This window comes from Glycine soja, chromosome 8 (genome assembly GCF_004193775.1).
Source record: "Glycine soja cultivar W05 chromosome 8, ASM419377v2, whole genome shotgun sequence".
NCBI lineage: Eukaryota > Viridiplantae > Streptophyta > Magnoliopsida > Fabales > Fabaceae > Glycine > Glycine soja.
In genome coordinates, this window is record NC_041009.1 from 17,938,362 (window position 1) to 17,957,931 (window position 19,570).

The following is a 19,570-nucleotide window of genomic DNA, read 5'->3' on the forward strand; positions in this document are numbered from 1 at the left end:
TGTCAGCAATCCTCAAAGTTCCACCAAAGCACCCAAATATCCAAAGCTCATTGTATTCATAGCATCAACACCCTCAAGATAATTAATGAATTTACAAAACAAGGAAATGGGGTTGAACACAAAAATACCTATACTCCCCATGAAATACAGATTCCCTCTAAATGCAAAACTGGGCATCCAATGGGAGCAAAAACAAATCCTCTTGCATGATACACAATTATTTGTCTCCAGATCCTTGCCTTTGAGCAAAAAAACCTCTATTTTAAAACTATTCAATCTTAATATAAAGGAATTCATGATCACCACCCAGAAGCAACGAGTAGAATTCAAACTTTGGGAAAGAAAGCCAACAACGCATAAACGTTTTTCCTGATCCGCTTCAAGAAATGAAGGTATGTGAGTACATTCCTTAGTAAGGGGATCATACACAAAGTAGCCTTGACCCATATTGTATCTGTGAATGCAATACAAAAATAAACCTTTAGAACAGCCACAAACGTTTCCTCTTATAAGCATGTCTGGAAGTAAGAGAGCCTTTTGTGTAAGGCTATTCATGTCCGAATCTGGAGAGAAGAAACTGAGCATAAGTTGGTACGGTGAAAGGAAGGTTAAGTATGTTTGGAAGAGTGAGTGTTGGCGAGATACAAATTGTGTTGGAAAATGACTTGAAATCAATCCCAACCAGCGCTTGCACACGCACTTGCATGTATTAGTGGATCTAAATGGCAGACGAATGAATATTTCTCCTAACACATCATCTAATAAATTATTTATATTGCTCAACGACCAAGGGTACTTCACATGTGAGAAGGAAGAACGGGATGTAAGCCATATGCATAGACAATTGGACCTACAAAAACACAACACTGATTCTAATGTCTTCCCACACAAAACAAATGCTCTAAATAACACTATTAATGAAAGAGAAGGAAAGAAGGAGGAGGTCAATTGCTGGTTTGTTGAGTTGCTTTTATCAGTCTTGATTCCTATACCTATTTAATATGCTTTAACTTTTTATGATTCCCTCTAATTGTTTTAATATATCATAAATGGGTTACGGTTTCATCTGAATATTTTAAAACTATTTTCCGCAAGGTGCATTAATTAATAAATTCATGACAATCTTTGGGGTAAGTCCCACGACGAGCACGCAACCTCGTGTTTACTTGCCAACATTTAGAATATATTTACTAACAACTTTAGCCATATTTTCTCGTTAATTTATAAATCTATGAAAAAAAGAATAAAATATTTTTAAATAAATGACTAATTTCATCTCTTAAAGTACGAGGTGTCATTAATTTAATCTCTAAAAATAATAAAATTATAAAAAAATTCATATATTGTTAGTTTAGTTCTTAAGTTTAACAATTTATTGTCATTTTAGTCTTTAAATATATTGAATGAGTTTATTTTGTCTATTATGCCTCCTTATAATGAAGTTGGGCCGGATAGGTGAATGTGGCCAGGGGAAAAAGTTGGGAAGATTTTCTGTCTCTAGTGCTTATAAAAGGATAGATAATTTTCATGCTATGAGAGATAGGGGGAGTTGTAAGAAAATGTAGAAGCTCCAAATTCCTTGGAGGATGTGTGTTTTCCTTAGGCAAGCAACTCATCAAAGACTTTGCACTAATAGTAGGACAAGCAAGTGGGGGCTCGGACTATCGTTTTTGTCATCATTGTCATACTATGGAGGAGATTATGGCTCATGTGTTGAGAGACTATTCCTTGGCGATTTGGACTTGGATGCATTTAGTTCATATAAATCACATGAGTAATTTCTTTGGAATGAATTTTCAAGATTGGTTGCAGCTGAACCTTTATACTGAAGCAAGTAGGGATGATTTGAATCCTTGGGCAGAATTATGAACAACTACTTGCTATTTTTTACGGCTATGGAGAAACAAGCATGTTCATGACTAGAATTTTGTACGCCTTCCTAAACCATGATATTTCTTGATTCAGCAATGGAAGGATTATGTGGACAATCCTATGAGACTATCAACTCTAACCAATAAGCAGAGAACTCGGATTAAGGTAAGATGACATCCTCCTTCGATAGGAGCCTTTTGTCTCAATTCAGATGGTTCCATGTAGGGATCCAATCAAATGACAGGTTGTGGTGGTATTGTTAGAGATCACATGGGGAGATGGTTAGGTGATTTAGCCAAAAAGCTTGGGAATGCTTTAGCTTTTGTGGCTGAATTATGGGGGATTTTTTAGGGGATGAAGCTGGTCAAGGAGAAGGGACAATATCCGTTAAATTATTCAATCCAATTTGTAGGCTGTTGTGAAGTCTCTCACTGGTTCTGGAGCCGGTTGTGCTACTAGTCTTAGGTTGGTCTTCTCTAATGCAAAGAAGTAATCTCATGATTGTTCATACTTATAGAGAAGGCAATAGATGTGCTGGTGCCTTAGCCAATTTTGCTTGTGACATGAAGTTGGAGTTCATGCGTTTGTAGGTCATTTGCTAAACTCTAATATAATGGAGGTTACCACCCCAAGATTTTTTTTTTCTCTTTAATCTTCTTTTGGGCTTTTTAGCCACGTATAATACAAAAACAAAATATATATATATATATATATATATATATATATATATATATATATATGAGTTCTTAATAAGTTATTTGTTTCCTAAAAAAACAAAAGAAGTTATTTCTAACGATATTATTATTGACTAACATATAGTTGGTTTAACACATATTTTGGTCTATATACATGAAAAATTAAAAAATAAAGAGTTTTGGTGAATTACAATTAATAAATACAAGAAAAGTTACCAATAAAAAAAATAAAGCCAACTTAACCCATCCTCAACCGCAAAAAAAAAATATAATTGAATTGATTGAACTTGTTTTAAGAGTTAATTACTCATACAAAAAATCATAAACTTTTAATTGTTGTTATTTCATTTGAATTAAATCTTCTAAATAAAAATTTGAATTTTTGTTTCTTAACTGTTTAAAGCTTTTTTTTCTTACTGCAACTGTTTCAAGTTAAACACTCAAACAATTTTTCTTTTAAAAAGTCGAAGATATTAAAACACTCAAACAATAATAAAAGGATTTTATGTGTGTTTGATTGTCCAGTAAAACAGAACTTAGAAAATGTTTAACTTAGTGTAATTTTTTTTCACATTTCCCCCTTTATAACACGTTATCAATTTTTTTAACGAATAACCACACACAACCAATATCATTCTACAAATTCTTTTTACTATCGTTTATTTTTATTTACCATAAAACTCAATTGAGTTAAAAAAGAAAGCATTTAAAAGAAATTATTTAAAGTTATAAAATTATTTTATGAACTTCCCATACGTTATTTTATTTTATTTTGATAATGTTTATTAAAATATTTTTTAGCCTATTCAAATAGTGTTAAAAATAAAGAAAAAGGCAGAAAGCTACTTAAAAAAAACAATAAAGAAAAAGGTCTATTTTCATAAATAATTGTCTTAAGGACTGATTTGGTTTCCAAATTATTTTAAATGATTAAATTTGATTTTTAAATTTTTAAAAATTTTAATTTATTCATAAAACTATTAAAATGTTTAATTTGATTATAAAGTTTTTAAAATAAATCAATTTGATTCTCAAATTATTTTAATTTCAAAAATTTAAAAATAATTTTGAGAAAAAATTGATAATTAAGCCTAAATAATTTGACTTATTAAAGAGAAAGACTTAGGGCTGGGTTGGTTTATTTAGCGGAGGCCAAGAGGGAAGAAGAGAAGAAGCGAAAATGAACAGCAACAGCAACAGCAACGTTGGAGGGGGATTCAGGTCAAGGTTGAATCACTACCTCTATAGCGGTGACAAGAAACATGTCTTCGTTGGTTTAACTCTCATCACCGCTGTCTTTACCATCCCATGGTACTTTATGAGCAGAGGTAGCTTCGCCTTCCTTTTTATTATCATATCATTGCTTAATTGAAAATGCCTTTTCTTCAGGACAAATATTATGATTTCCCCTTCAATTTAAATTTGAGATTGGTGACAAAGTTTTGAACTTTGCCTTGACATTATCAATGGGTTGCTTCTGTCACCACTGTTATGTGTAAAGCTCGCATCTGTGTGCTATTGATTTTCTTAGGATTTGAACTTGTATAATATTAAAACCTTCTTAGATATCATTTGCAATGTTCAAATCTTTTCTCCTTGTTCCAAACGGCAAATGGTCGGATTGGTGAGATTGTTGGATAAAGTTTCCTAGTCTGATTAGGGATAATTAAATCTTCAATTGATGATTCGAAATTGAAAAAGGGAAAAGGCAAAATATGTTTAATTAAGTTAAACCTCATGAAGTTAGTGGCTTGCATTTGATCTTCTTATGCTGATTGAAAGGGTACGGACATCTTTGCTGTGTGTCTCAGATCTTTTGCTTTACCAAAGTGGTTGCATATGTCCTTGTTCGTGTTCTAAGATTAGATGTACCCTTCTGCTATTAAGTTAGACTTAAAACTTGGTGAAATTAATTAGACTTTGTTCAAGAATGGGCTTCTGGCAACACTTAACGGAGTAAACTAAATTTATGCTTTAGGGATATTGTTAGCACCCTGTCTAGGATTCATGAGTGAATAAAATTCTGTCAATGCCAGTTTGACTCCTCATACCTGCTGACTTTCAGCAGTTTTTAAGTTGAGGTTTTCATGTGATTGCTCAACCTCTTTCTTCCTCTTCCTCTGTGTTAGAAAGTCTAAGACCTGCTCTCAGGAAAGAGAAGATAGATAAAATATTAAAGTGGAGGGAATTGCCTAAACGAAAATATTGTATTTCATGTCATTAGCTCTTCTCCCTTTCTCTCCCACGCATTTTTTGGTTGCCAATAATGTCTATTGAACAAGAATTGAATGTAGTGGTAAGCAACTTGCACTCCCAGGGGGAGAACAAAAGTTCAAATTCTGGGAAAGACAATTGTTAGAAGTGTCCTCTAATCGAACCATTGTCTTAGTCTCTGAGGGATTAATTTCACATCAATGTATGCCAGGATACATACCTTGGTCAAAGATCAAAAAAATGTCACAGATATATTTCATTTATCTGCATTCTATTGGATGGTCATAAAACTAAACTATCCTGACCAAAATGCATTTCACCCATGCTGTTATTTATTTTTTGTTTTTATTGTTTGAAATTCAGATACAAAATTAGACTTCTTAAATAACTGCGGTACCTTCAAAGATGTTTTCTTTTGGATTGGTTTCTTTTGATTATCAGATGTAGATCATTCAAGAGGGTTTTATATTTAGATTTTTCTTATATATCTCCATTTCATTGTGCACATTTAAATACTTAATCTATTGACCTTCTTGTTACCTTGCAGGGACCAAACACCAGTCTCATCAAGATTACTTGGAAAAAGCTGATAAAGCCAGGAGCCAAAGACTCTCATCCAGTTCTGCTTCTGCCAAATGATCTTCATCAACATTCTGTTGAAGAGCATACTTTTTCCAGTAACACTTAATTAAAAGGCTTCAAATATGTTTGTTGGATGTCCTTTTCTCTCTAGTTTTATTCGATGGGATGGAGATCCATCTTCCTTTTTCCATATTCGCATACTGTTAAATTAGTCTTTTATTTGGGAAACAAAAAAGAACTAATGATGTATAAGAAAATTTCCTTATATAATAAAATTGGTTAGGTATGATTTTCCTGTTTGAAGCACAGTAACTGGATAGGGAGACTTCTCATTATATGCACACATGCAGAATGTATCCCGTTTACATATGCATTGGTAATAATTTCATTGCAATGTTTGTAGTAACATACATACTCTTTATGTCGTGCTTGTTGAAAATCATTAGCTGGTTCCATGTCTGGATAAAATATATATATATTGCAAATGCTGTGAATTGAAGTATTTATAAGTTGTAAATTTTTTATCCATTAACTGTTTGAATAATACACATCGGGAACTTGTTGGAGTATCCAATGCCAGGGGTATTTTTTTTGTCAAAGGAACAAATTTGGGGGCGTCAATGGTTGAGCCCTTTGGTATCGTGTCCAGACAATTGATTGTGTAATCAGTGCTTTTTCCATTTTTTTTCAAAATTATCCTTGGTAAATTTATGGATCCATATGTATTGGTAACCTTATGATTCATACAATTTTTTTAAAATATATTTTATAAATTAATTTAAAATTAATTATCCATGTAAAATTTTAACATGTGACTTTTAGGATTATTGAATATAACATTAAAATTTTTAATGAACATGTAAATTTACTTAATAAATTTTGTGACAATTAATTTTGGTGTATTAAATATATTAGAACAAAATTAATTGTCATAAAATTTATTATATAAATTTACACGTGTATGTTAATTATACATTAAAAATTTTAATGTTACATATAATGATATTAATTATTTTATTACATAATTAGACTATTAACTTAATTAATTAGAACGTTGGGTTAATAAAAAATGTTTCGTAGTAAGAGTGTAGAATATAAATGTCATTTAATAATCATCTAAATGTAAACACATCCATTGATTTTTTTTTTTTTATCGGTGAGGATCAAAGACAATATTAAAAGTTTACAATAATTCAAACACATTTATTCAACCAATTAAATTAAATTCCTTTCACTTATTGATTTACATAGTAATACCCCAATCAATAATCATTCACCAATTTACATAAGGTTTGCTAGCTCGTCAAGTCATCAACATTCTCTACTCTCTATACCAAGAGCATTACAAAAACCATCGAACCTATATTATTCATTTATGCTTAGCATAAGTATGTTGAAAATTTGGGTTAAGTACCGCTTAAACTAAGGAGTCTATCTCATTGGTTGAATAAAATGTAAGTGTTGTAAATTTTTTAATATTGTGTTTAATTCTAACAATTTTTTTCCTTGGTCACATGGGTAAACAATTTGGATTTGAATTAATTTTTCCAAAAGCATTTACTGAAAAAAAAGTAGTAAATCTAAATTTTCTCATAAGTTAAAATTAATGTATTCATTTTAATTTTTATAAAATTTCTCTCATCTTCCTCTCAAAAAAAAAAATCTCTCATCTAATATTTTTTCAAAAGCTGAGATTTATATGTTAAGTTTAACTTATAAAAAACTTAATTCTTAGTATAAAAAAACAAAACTTAATTCTTTTATTTACTTTCTTTTTTTTCTTCTTTTATAAGTATTCATATAAAAGTTTATACAAACAAAAAAATAATTAAGATTACTATAACGTCGACTATTTTTCCCTGTCCCTCATCATCGTAAGAATCTCACTAAAAATACCAATTAAATCAATTTGAGTATTCGAAGATTAATAATATTATTTCATTTGTTTATGTTGTTAACAGGATGCGAAAAAAAGTTTAATGTTCATCCATAGGTAATATAAAAAAAATTGTCTCAATATAATTTTTAAAGAAATTATTATAAAATTAATAAATTTACCATGATAACATGTCATTACATCATACAATTAAAAAACTTTTCATTTAGTGTATTCAAATTATATTCATAAAGATAGAGCAAAAAGAAAAATGATTTGTTGACACTCAGAAAACAAAACGTAGACACCAAAGAAAAATAGATAAAAGATGGAAGATAAATTATTCATAAAATGTATAATATAGTATAACAAGGTAAAAAATTAAATTAAAAAAATATCAAATAGATGCATCGGATTTTGGAATATAAAGCTATCAAGAATCAACACTCAATAATAAAGCCTTTCATCTTTCATTTTCGGACTTTGGTGGTAAATAAATTAGGCCGACAGCACTATGTTTTTAAAGATTTACTTACTATGAAAGATTCCTAACCTATAAAACAAATACAAAAAAATTAAAAGAAAATAATAATGTCTTGAAGGGATTGCTTCACAATTAGGAAAGGTGAAATAATAAATTTAGGGCGTGACGTGTCACTGGCAATGACCTGATACCAACCTCCTCTCTCTACCACTCCCTTTCTTTCAATTTGGATAGTCATCATAGATTATGTGGAGACTGGAAAGAGATAGAGCACACTGCACACTGTTCATGCCAGCCATTTGTCCTTTTCGTTGGGGAAACCTTTTTTTTTTAATTAAATTTTAGTTGGGCCCCCTTAATTATTTAAGTATATAGTAAATATATGTTGAAATGCGTGTCTAATATAAAAATAAAAAAAAGTAAAAGATAGCATCAATTATATGCAATACATTTCTAATTATTTTAATGTTCAAACATTATTATTATTATTAATAATAATATCATCAGATGGAACTCATGTCATGGAAGCTTTATGATTCGTCTTTAAGGATTAAAGAGTGATTTCCTCAGCTTGAATTATGCAGAGAGGCCTCACTTGGAGTATATACAAAGAACACCAAAGCAACCACCTTGGGTGGGGACATGATGCACAATCATGATTGAAAAGGCTAGTAATATAATTATTAACAAATTTCTCAAATGTATGGATTAATATGAGACGAGTAGTCACGGATTCCTGCTCCTTCCCATCCCATCCACTCCTCCCACATGTCCCAATCTGGATCGTTCATTCCCCTCAGTGGCTCATCGATGCCTCCAGCATCATAATAAGCCTCATACGATTCTGCCTCATTTGATTCTCCTCTCAATTTGGACATCACAACCTGTGCTCCAATAAACAACATTCAAATCACAATTAGCCAATTAGGCAGGGTTTAAATAAAGTTCAAAAAAGAAAATAATTCATGCAACTGAAATTTAGAGAAAAAGGGTATATTATATATAACGCACATCATAAGCCTCGTTGATTTCGTGAAACTGCACCCCACAATTGCTCCCTCTGCACACATCTGGATGGTACTGAAGCAAACACAATAGAAAACCAACTAATTAATTAATATTATTCCTAAATACCAATTGGGATAAAATATCAATACAAGGGTTGGGACTTGGGATTGAAACCTGCAGAGCGAGCTGTCTGAAAGCCTTCCTAACCTCAGATTCAGAGGCACCTCGTTTTATTCTTAAGGTCTTGTAAGGATCTATCACAGAAGAAGAAGAAGAATAAGAGCAATTAATCCTGGATTTATTCATCTTGGTTAGCTTCCTTTCCTTGCCGCCTTTGAATCGCATCCAAGAAGCAGTTGCAGCAGTTGCAGCAGCCATTTGCAAAGCAAAAAGTTTTGTCTTAATCTCTCAAACACAAGATAGATTCACGACGACCCAGAAGGCCTTTGGCTATAAATAATGAGTCTTTGATCTTTTTATAAGAATGGATCAACTAACACGGCAAGTGGTTGAATTGATGGGGAATCTGTCGGAACCCTAAGATATTGAAGAATAGAATAGATCAAAGGAAAGCATACGCAAATGAAGTAGACTCTAAAGTTGGAATGGAAGAGATTTAAATAGGAAAAATAATGAATGGTAAAAAGGAGAGAATCTGAGGTGGAATGGAAGTGTTCTTATCCATTTGAGTCAAGGTGGGTGACGTGGATCTACGCATTTCGTGGAAAGAGACAGAAAATGAGAGGGGGACAATAACCGCTGAGACAGACACAGATTCATTCTTCTTTCTTCTTGAACTTATCTTATCTGGTTTTTTCCTTCTTTTAATTGGTCTCAATTCAAGGCTGTTCCCAATTTTAGGCATAGGGGTGCCTCAACAACTCTGTTTAAAATATTATTATTTATTACAGAATTTGATTTCATGTATGCCATTTTTTTTAAAAAAAAATATACTTTTAATTAATCATAAATCACTATTAAAAATTAATAAATTTACTATACATAACTTTGTACAGTTTAATAATAATTTTAAAACTCTTTATATTATCAACACAAACTACTTTTTTTAAATTATAAAATTGGGAATAGAAGTTTATTCAATAAGAATGAAACCCATCTAATTCAGAAATTTTCAATAAATTTTAGTTATTTAAAATAATATACTTTTTTAACAAAAAATATACTTAAAAAAAGTGTGATTCAGATTGTCAGAAAAATTATTAAAACTATAAAAAAACTATAACATTTATCATTTCAATAAATTTATTAGTCCATCTTTAAGGCATATGCGAGTGGATATCCTTTCACCTCTTTTAGAATTTGATTCCTGAGCCCTTCAACTTCTCTTAAATTCTTGTTGGAACAAATTTTAGTATGTCATTTTTCCTGTTTTGGTTCTGTTCCACATCACTTTCATTTTCGTAAATAGGGATGGCAGTTCTTTTATATTTTAAAATCCTTACATAGATTATTTGTTTAGTATTTCAAAGTCAGGAACCTTTTCACCAAGAATATAGATGAAGATAAAAAAAAAAAAAATCTTGAACTGAATTTAGGAATTCGCCATAAAATCTTATACCTTGTTTTTCAAATATTAAAAAGATAAAATTATTCTTAATTTTCACATGCATATACATATGTAAAATATTTTATATATCAATAAATATTATATAAAATGTATTTGTAGTATTTTCTTCAATATTTTTTTATTATTTATATTCGGACTTGGAGTTTGTTATATTGTTAGGTTCATTCTGCACTTCATCATGTTTGATGGTTCATCTTTTATCTCTATTTTGTCTCTATCTATATATATTGTAATAATAGGTAATTAAGAAGATCAATTGTTTTGATAAAGATAAAAGTGTGAATTATCAATTATACTGTTTTTATAGTGCCTAGTGGAATAATTGAATTAATGCATCCCAATAACTAGCAAAGCAATTTCTACTTATTTTTTAAATCGCAACTTTTTAGTGGGACAAAAATCTTTGGGTTAAATTGGGCCCAAAAGGCCTAAAGTATGAATTTGGGGGAAGTAGGGCCGAAGAAGGAGGAGACAAAATAAAGTAACATTGACTAGTGGGAGACATAATGAAACGTCCAAAATATTTCGAGCTAGTTATAAAATAAAATAAATTTTGAAATAAAAATTAAGAATTATATTTAAAAATACTAATAATTAATATATGAAACTAGGATAAGATAAATGACTTAATGAAAATAATAACTCTTACAAAATGCTTTCAATTTAAGAAAATATTTTATTAACATTCTCGTTAAAAAAAAAGCCCTAAAATTATTAGTTTAAGATAAGAATTCAGATTTATTGTATAAATTAAATTAAATAAATAAAGGATCCGTGATAAGTGGATGAAATAAAACATAACTTTGAAGTTTAGAAATAATGTTACAAGGAGGCCCACGATTTAGAAGGCATATAGAGACAAAAGAAACAAAAATGTATATAATAATATAATAAACGATACAATGCGATAAAATAAAAAAGAGAGAAAAATTATTAGGTATTTACAGCATTAAAGTGTTCAAATATAATTACCCAAAGTTTACTCGGTATGTATTATCATATAAAACTTTTTATACCGTAAATCAATAAAAAAGAATTACTATAACAATTAATAAACATATTATATACAATAGTTTGTATTTAAATATTAGTATAAAATACTTTTAAATTTTTAGTACAATTATTATTTACTAATTTCAAAATTGATAAATGCCAAGTTTGAATCTCTATTTTCTTAATGAGATAAATATTGTTTTTTATAAATATTATTTAAAGAGTTTAGTTTTTACATATCAGGTATAAAAAATTTAGATTATTAATTAATTAAAATTATTTTAAATACAATTATTATAAAATTGATGATTTAATTATGGTCAAATAACTATTTAAATTATCCAAAAACGTGATAAATATGTAAAGGAACGGATCGGAAAAGAACATTACCTCGCTGAAAGTGGATAAAGAGTCCTATTGTACAGACACGTGGCGCACATGCGACCATGATAGACTGATAGCATCCAAATCGGACTTCTGCTCAAAAGATCGGATGGTCCATGTTGTTTGTGTCTACTTCTGGTTGTTCTTATCTGTTAATATTACATCCTTGTACCTATATTTTTTAGTTAATTCTCATAAACTATTGTTATAAAAAAAATTAAAATTATGAATTGTTCAGAAACTTAAATTTTAAAGTAATTATTTAAAAAAATAATTATATCATATTATCATACATGATTAAAACATAGGATTGATATATTTGTCTAAAATCTCATTGCATTTACATATAAAAAAAATATTTAATCTATTTAACAGAAAAATCGTGTTCAATTCTGTTCGTGGGTAAAGTTTTTTTTGAATCAATAACAAATTAAGTTAAATTAATTTCTTATACAGTGAAGTAAATTGAAAGAATCTCGTGATCTTTAAACCGAAAAAAAATATATGATTAGACAAGATTTGTCCCCTCTAAAATGGCTGAGTTAAAATAAATAATTATAGTTATTAATGAAAAAATCAAATGATTAATATAACAAGACATTAATCATCTGTTATATTATATATGATAAACAGTTCATTTCTCATAATGGTGCTTGATAGGAGAAATTAGAACATTTATTTAAGAAATGTAAAATGGAAAAGAAAAAAACTGTCGTGAAATAAAGAATACATGATTGCATGAAAAGTAGAATACATATTGTATTTCACTCTTAAAAACGACTTTTCTGCTAATATATAAACTAATTCCATAGTTATTTTCACGTCTATCAGGTAAAAAGACCCTCGCCATTTCTAAAATGTTTGTTTGTTCGAACCAGTAATTTAAATTTGCATATGATTTAAGGTAAATAGAACCCAGGAAATAAGTAAACGAGGATTTGTAATTTCCAAAACGAGAAAAATAACAATAGAGCATCACGGATGCATCAACCCATAAAGGATAAAGGGGGTGCAGAAACAAAAAATGCCTCTGCAAATCCGTGCATCGCACTAAATCCTTAAGGAACTGCTACTGATGGATCATGGATATAACTCCAGTATCCAGACATGTTCTTTCTACACATTCTTCCGGTCGGCACTCATTGGCATTGGGTAAGTTTCACAAAGGTGATTTTAGTCATTCAGTGTACATCAGTATGCTTGTTGAACCTTTTTTTTTCCTTCATATTCTGAACACCCACACTTATGTACAAAAGCCAATACTAGCCCCATGAATTAGTTTGTCACCAATTTACAATCCCCCTATTGAGAATTAACATCCTGAAATTTGGATATAAAATAGTACCCAAGAAGGCAAGAACCTCAGCTCACCAATGCTTCAACATGCACTAAGAAATTGATGACTATTAGTCATCAAGTCAGGTTCGAAATTCTCTCACTTCGATTCTACTGTCTCCGAACTTCTATCAGCTTCAGATGATAGAGCAGACGATTGAGGCTGGTTCATGACAGATGATGCATCTGGGCTGCTGGAAGGTTTTTTGAACTGAATCAAAATCATGGTCATGTTATCACATCCCTCACCACCAGCTGTTGGTGCCAAGCACCTATCAAATACTCTCTCACAAACCGCAGAAAGTTTATTCTCCTGCATATTCATGATTATTTTATAAATGATACGAGTTTTGCAATTATAACAATGTGAATGCCGTATTCAAATTTTTTTATCAGTAAATAAAAGGTAACCATACAAGACTTACTGTTTTTAACTGTTGATGTATGAAGTCTACAAGCTGTTGGCTAGACATACAATCCCTACACACAAGAGGTTATATAAAAGTAGATTAATTATAATGAGAATAAAATGACACAACCTGTGCTCAAACCGTGTTTTTTTACTGAATAAATTGTTTTTGCCTTTCAAAAACAAAATTATAGTGAGAATTACAAAAAAAAAAAGGAATACTTATAGTGAGAATTACAAAAACACAATTTGGTAATAGCAATGGGTTTCTAGAGAAAATTTATGTAACCTACCATATTCCATCACAAGCTATTACAAGAAACTCGTCATCATCACAAAGCTCAACCTGTTACACAGAATACATATATATTTAAATTGGAGCAAAATAATAGAAAACACTACAAAGTAACATTTCACTTTAACTTGTTTGGGTGTAAACAAAGTGGAAAGAAATAGGATAGAAATATTAAATTTCTATCATTTGTTTGAGAGGAGAAATAAGGAGGGAAGTTATATCCATGAAACCCACCAGAAAAAACTTTTCTATCAAATTGGAATAAAATGGAAGGAAAATAATCTCTCTTTAATTTTTTTGTTTTATTTTTTAAATTTATTTTATAATATAAAATTGAAATAATAAAATATTTTTATTCTAAGAAAAACAATGTACTAATAAATTACATTTTTAATTAGTATAAAAATATTTTTAAATATTTATTTATTTTCACCCTTTTTTCTACCCATCCAAACAAGCAAGAGAAAATTTTCTTCACTTCTTTTCTTCTTATTTCTATCCATCCAAACAACATAATTTTTCTACTCTTTCTCCTTTGTTTCTATCCTTAATATTTCTTTCCTCTTTATTTTGATATGTTTTCCTATTAAAGTGATGGCCAAAAGATGTATAAGGAATCCATATTATATTTTTTCCAAGATTTGTAAGTTAACAAAAAACAAATAGGCCCAAAAAGAAAGGCATTCCATAAATATTAACTTTATAAAATAAAATAATGCATAGGGCAATACTTACTGAAGTTATGTCCGGATCAGCAGTTACAATCTGCTTTTCGGCAGGCAAATACTTATTCTGCTTGAATTCCATATCTCCTGGAATAGAAAGAAAATTATATTACAAAAACTAAGAACTGGTGAGGGAAATAAAAAAAAATCTCATGACAGCAACTATAAAAAATTCAGGAGAACAATAAACCCTCACAATTTTGCTTTACATTAAAAATTTATGACAAAAAAGAATTTGTACTACCAATTGCTCTAGCCAAGTTTAAACTTCCATTGACCCGTCCAACTTGGATGAAACCACCAGCTTTTAGAATCCTGTCTTTCTCAGCCTCAAGTTCAGGTTTGTGGTCCTTGGACAAATTGTGTGCCTGCAAATAAAAATTCATTAAATAACTGAGTATGAATATAGTCGAACAATACCTGTCCCAAGCACCAAAGGCATCAATAAACATTGAGGGTGATGACAGGGATAGTAGTGGCTTAAAATCTGGAAGGATGCATGTAAATGTCAAAATTACTTTGGGATATCAATACAATAACCAAGTGTTAAAGCATCAAAATATGTCATTACTCCCTAATACATCTTACCCTATGTTTGTTTAAGAGTAAATAGAGAGGAAGGAAATAGAGATTTGTTCGAAAAGAAAAATAGGAAGACATGAAATTTTTTATGGATCTTACCTATTAAAAAAAAACTCTCCTAAAGTGGGGGGAAATGGTCGTTGCATTTGATTTGATTTTATTTTATTTTTTTACTATCTTTAAATAAATAAAAAAAACAGCAAGAGAAGGTGAGAATACCTGGCCTTTCCTTGATAAGACACATCTAGAATCTCCAGCATTAGCAACAACAAGTTTGTTTCCTCGGACGACAGCCACACAAGCTGTGCTTCCAGAGTTTGGTCCAGTAAAATCAGAATGGGGCCCCTAATTTACAGCATAACATTCTCAATTCAGAATAGAAGTTTACAGTAGGATTCAAAAGTTGTATGCCCCACATTGAATCTTAATTTGTAGTTTTTTCATCGACAAACAGAATTTATTAGGGGAAATTACACTACACTCACTTCCCAAAGGTCTTCTCAAATAACACTCACCCCCTCTAGTTTTTAAATAAACACCCACCTCCCTTATTTGTTTAATAAAGTGTGACACACTTAATCAGAAAGGACTCTCTGTCATTGTCAAATGACTACATTACAAGAATGGACTTCTAAGGTTTGTGCCAATTCATACATAAGTCTATCATAGTGAACAGGCACAGTAAGTATGAGGCAGACAAATTGCAAAAAACATGAAAGAAAGCTGAAATATTGAAGTTCTAACATACACAATCAAAGTATTACCATAAGGTTTAAGAAAGTGGTAATTCATAATTGACAAATGCTGTTTAGTTAGTAAGCAGTTTAAGCAAAGAAAGTTGTGCAAATAACTCATCAATACTAATACATATACTAGCCATAACAGTTAAATTATGTTAAAATGGACTTTTTTTAATATTAGATTTACATTTGATAAGAAATTAATCAAAAAGTAAAAATGCTAAGCTTAAATTTAAGAACTTCCAATATATTTACTACAAGCTTAAATTCCATACATTGAAACCTTTCTAACATGCATTTAGAACAATGGAATAAGTTACAGAAGAAAGCAGTGGTGGTGCAAGTAAAATAAAATGTTCCTTTAATTGTTACCTCCTCAAAAGCCCAATCATCAACACGGTCATTGGCTTCACTACTCCTGGGAGACCATATAAAGCCCTCTAGCATACCAGACAACTTTTCTATTTTATCCCCCAAGATTGCTAATTCTCTCCACCCTCTTTGTCCACGCATCATCTCATCCATTCTGCCTCAATATGAAGGAAAATATATATAAAAAAAATGGGACATAATTTTGACAGAAGTAGTTCTTTCTAAACTCCGTATTTCCATTTCCATTTATGGGCATGAAACTTACAGATCAATAAAGCCCCTGTTAGGAGTCCCGGATCAAGTAGAATAAGAAGTTCAATGTGGTAGTTAAGCCATAAGGCTCTCCCACCTAATGGACTAATTGTTGGGACTTATGCACATGAGTAGAGCCCAATCCAAAAGACTAGACCATTGGGCGGGAGAGACTTGTGATTCTACTCAATGTGAGACTCCTAACAGCCCCAAATGTGCAAATGATTTTAACCGTGAAGGGAAAGAAATATCAGTAAAAATAATAACTATTCTGAATATGACTTTTAGTTCAGTTGGTAACATTTCTAATCTTTTAACAAGCATAAAGGCTACCAAAAAACAAAGAGATGATAGGAGAAGTTTTAAAACGTCAACAACTCACAAGAAACAAGGAACTTAGAGAGGAGAAGAAAAATGTTTTAAAATTATTAATAAGTGTCCAAATCTTGGTTTCCAGCTATATTTATATCTTGCAGAGACCATGATGCCAAATCTCCCCTGGGGCACATAAAGTAGAAAAATAAGGTAAATCATTTGGTGCAAAAGTTGAACATGTACCACAGGGTTGAGCCTAAGCCAAATTAGCTTTTACAGATGAAGGATATCTACCCTAATCCCATCCCCTGACTTTTATTGACATCCAGTAAAATTATGAAAACTCAAGAAAAACAAACAAAATTACCTGAGAAAAGATTTCTGTAAAGATGTGCCTAAATCTCCAGCTAAGTAAGCTTCACTCTTAAGCACCTGCAGGTGTAGATACTTGGCACAGAATTTTGAAACTGCTTTGCCTGCAAATCAGTGAGACCATATTGAGAATTATAAAACTAGATTTTAGCCCATTAGGCCATTACCTTAATTTTGCAATATTTTAAGATTTATAAACTTCTCAAAGTCCTCAAGTGAGCTATGATCAATATTACTCAGAGTCTGGAATGGCTAATAGTCTAATATAGATAAAGTGCACACGCACCATAAAAGGATGTGAAGTAGACTGGAAAAGCATTCCCATTCAAACTCAAATCTGATATCAGATGAATCTAACTAGATAATATGCCAAAAATGTTTAAGCTACAAGGGTTTTGTTTGTCAATAATGAAAAAATATTAAACTTGTGAACCACATATTACATGATTTTTTTTTTATCAGCACCACATATTACATGATGGAAGCAAGGTTATTACGAGGCAAATATTTGAAAAGGGAACAAGAAAACTTATGCAGTATTTTATGTCCTATGACAAGTTAGAAAGAATTGTAATTCATATAAATGTTTTTATTCATTTAAGTGACATTTGGTCAAGGGAAAACAGAAATCAAATAAGGTCAAAAAAGAAATGAAAACCCGGCCAATGACCCAAAAAGAAAACACTATGTCTGCAGGTAAAAGCCACCCATGCCAAGGTGGGTTCCAAAGGAAATTTCAAAATGAAAACACTAAGCTTCAAGCAATATCAAACATTTGAAACCACTTTCTCACTGCACTCAGCTTTCTGAGTAAATGAAATGATTTTCCTAATAATTACAAGGACAATTCCAATGGTAAGATACAGATCACAATTAACTTCAATGATAAATGAATCAGTAAGAAATCATTTCCTCACTGCTTTTGAAAATGAGTATGGGACACATTAGATAAATATTATTGAAAACATAAAGAGCTGATACGGACCTCCATGGCCATCATAAACACCAAAGTATGACGTGGACTCGTCCAAACATGGATGAGCTGCATGCTGGCAAGTAATGTCAAAGAATTAAAACTTGTATACACCATTGAATATATTGTAATATAATAATGTGCTACTGAAGATTTAAGAACAAAAGCATCAAGGTACACCAAGCATTGACATCAAATATACGCAATTCACTTCCAAAGAGAACCAATTTCTCATGGGTAAAACAATACTAGAGGAGGGAAAATATATTCCTCAGCAAATTTGAAAAACAGAGTTACATTTGCACATTCAAATCAATAGCTGACAGAAATTACTTTAATTGAAGTGCCCACAAATAAGTGATACTTTTGCTCTCTTCATTATAGCAGATTATTAACAATGAAACCTAGTAATCTTTAAGCTACTTTGAAAATAAGAAACTACTCATTTTACAACTTCCTCACTAATATGTCAATATGCCACCCAGTCAATCTAGCTTGGAATTTTCCATACACTTAGTTGTCAAATAGCACTGGCAATAAACTCACACTTGACAGTTGACCCTACTCTCTTACAATAGCTTCCCTTGTGTACAACCAAAGCATCAAATGACATATATCATACAAAAGAACAGTGAACATGACACTTGTTGGTGGCTGCATACAAAACAAATGGTAGCAAATGAAATACGATGAACCAAAAGAAGAAGGTAGTTACAGCATCTTCCATGGTAGCACGCCAGCCCTGCATGGAAGACAAACCGAAGCGAAGCTTGTCGTTCTCACCATCTTCAGAGGCCTTCTCTGTTTTGGGAGTGCTGAGGTATATCCCCATCAAAAACTACAATCACACAAAAAAAAAAAAACCAGCATTGAATCGCAAGAATACTACTATGCATCATCATCACATCACATCTGTGAAAGAAAGGCGCACTTCAATTACGAATAACTCATTCCAAAAATCAAATCTAACCATATTTGCAACGTAATATGAAATGATTCAACCTAGAAAAAGGAATGCAATGTAAGATGCATCAGGATGTGTTGGAATGAAAAGTGAGAAAGCTATTCATCAAAGTTGAAATCAATACTCCAATGCATCCAAGAAAGAATCGAAAATCGAAGAAATCATGAAACAATTGAAATGATACTAATAATAATAACCATAATCATAATCAGCAGAAGCGAGAGAAGAAATAGGGAAAGGCGAAATTGATGAATAAGGAAGGGTTTGACGGAACAGTACTTACTTGTGTCCGCACAAGAGAGAGAGCAATGAAACGATGTCTTTGTGTGGAAGAGAAGAGAAGAAGCAGAAAGGATCCTCTTTTCCGTTGCCTCTGATGTAGGACAAAGTTGCTTTCTTTTCGGTTAAACCAGCGGCTGCCACGCGCCTTTCGTGTTACCACCTCTTTCTTTCTTTTTTATATTTTCCGGCAAGCCCCTTTATCCTCATCCCGAGGAAGCTTCTTTTTCCATTCAATACTGCCCAAAAACAAATTTAAAG

At 31.1% G+C, this 19,570-nt stretch overlaps 3 protein-coding genes across 3 annotated transcripts; 1 reads left to right on the forward strand and 2 right to left on the reverse strand.

Annotated features, from left to right (window-relative positions):
• Positions 1–3,698: 3,698 nt before the first annotated feature.
• Positions 3,699–5,669, forward strand: LOC114423123. Its single transcript, XM_028389747.1, has 2 exons — positions 3,699–3,895; positions 5,329–5,669. The coding sequence occupies exons 1-2, from the start codon at positions 3,748–3,750 to the stop codon at positions 5,418–5,420; spliced, it is 240 nt and encodes a 79-aa protein (XP_028245548.1). The 5' UTR covers positions 3,699–3,747; the 3' UTR covers positions 5,421–5,669.
• Positions 5,670–8,180: 2,511 nt separating this feature from the next.
• On the reverse strand, positions 8,181–9,494 carry LOC114422508 (chaperone protein dnaJ 8, chloroplastic-like). The gene is made up of 3 exons (XM_028388896.1): positions 8,906–9,494; positions 8,735–8,803; positions 8,181–8,607 (listed from the first exon to the last, which is right to left on the reverse strand). The coding sequence occupies exons 1-3, from the start codon at positions 9,107–9,109 to the stop codon at positions 8,419–8,421; spliced, it is 462 nt and encodes a 153-aa protein (XP_028244697.1). The 5' UTR covers positions 9,110–9,494; the 3' UTR covers positions 8,181–8,418.
• A 3,125-nt stretch (positions 9,495–12,619) lies between these two features.
• Positions 12,620–19,570, reverse strand: LOC114422509 (probable protein phosphatase 2C 60). Its single transcript, XM_028388897.1, has 11 exons — positions 19,314–19,570; positions 18,782–18,904; positions 18,079–18,142; positions 17,089–17,197; positions 16,155–16,308; positions 15,262–15,387; positions 14,705–14,828; positions 14,471–14,547; positions 13,734–13,786; positions 13,457–13,511; positions 12,620–13,344 (listed from the first exon to the last, which is right to left on the reverse strand). Exons 2-11 carry the CDS (start codon positions 18,896–18,898, stop codon positions 13,132–13,134), a joined length of 1,092 nt encoding a protein of 363 aa, XP_028244698.1. The 5' UTR covers positions 18,899–18,904; positions 19,314–19,570; the 3' UTR covers positions 12,620–13,131.

What these genes read in the sequence shown, in the direction of transcription:
- LOC114423123 (XM_028389747.1), top strand. Translation starts at nt 3,748, where the DNA reads ATGAACAGCAACAGCAACAGCAACGTTGGAGGGGGATTCAGGTCAAGG. An exon ending in ATGGTACTTTATGAGCAGAG is followed by an intron (nt 3,896 to 5,328) that starts GTAGCTTCGCCT and finishes GTTACCTTGCAG; the next exon opens with GGACCAAACACCAGTCTCAT.
- LOC114422508 (XM_028388896.1), bottom strand. Translation starts at nt 9,109, where the DNA reads ATGGCTGCTGCAACTGCTGCAACTGCTTCTTGGATGCGATTCAAAGGC. An exon ending in TCAGACAGCTCGCTCTGCAG is followed by an intron (nt 8,804 to 8,905) that starts GTTTCAATCCCA and finishes TGTTTGCTTCAG; the next exon opens with TACCATCCAGATGTGTGCAG. An exon ending in AAATCAACGAGGCTTATGAT is followed by an intron (nt 8,608 to 8,734) that starts GTGCGTTATATA and finishes ATTGGAGCACAG; the next exon opens with GTTGTGATGTCCAAATTGAG.
- LOC114422509 (XM_028388897.1), bottom strand. Translation starts at nt 18,898, where the DNA reads ATGGGGATATACCTCAGCACTCCCAAAACAGAGAAGGCCTCTGAAGAT. An exon ending in TGTTTATGATGGCCATGGAG is followed by an intron (nt 17,198 to 18,078) that starts GTCCGTATCAGC and finishes ACTGATTTGCAG; the next exon opens with GCAAAGCAGTTTCAAAATTC. An exon ending in ATAGCTTGTGATGGAATATG is followed by an intron (nt 13,512 to 13,733) that starts GTAGGTTACATA and finishes TCTTGTGTGTAG; the next exon opens with GGATTGTATGTCTAGCCAAC.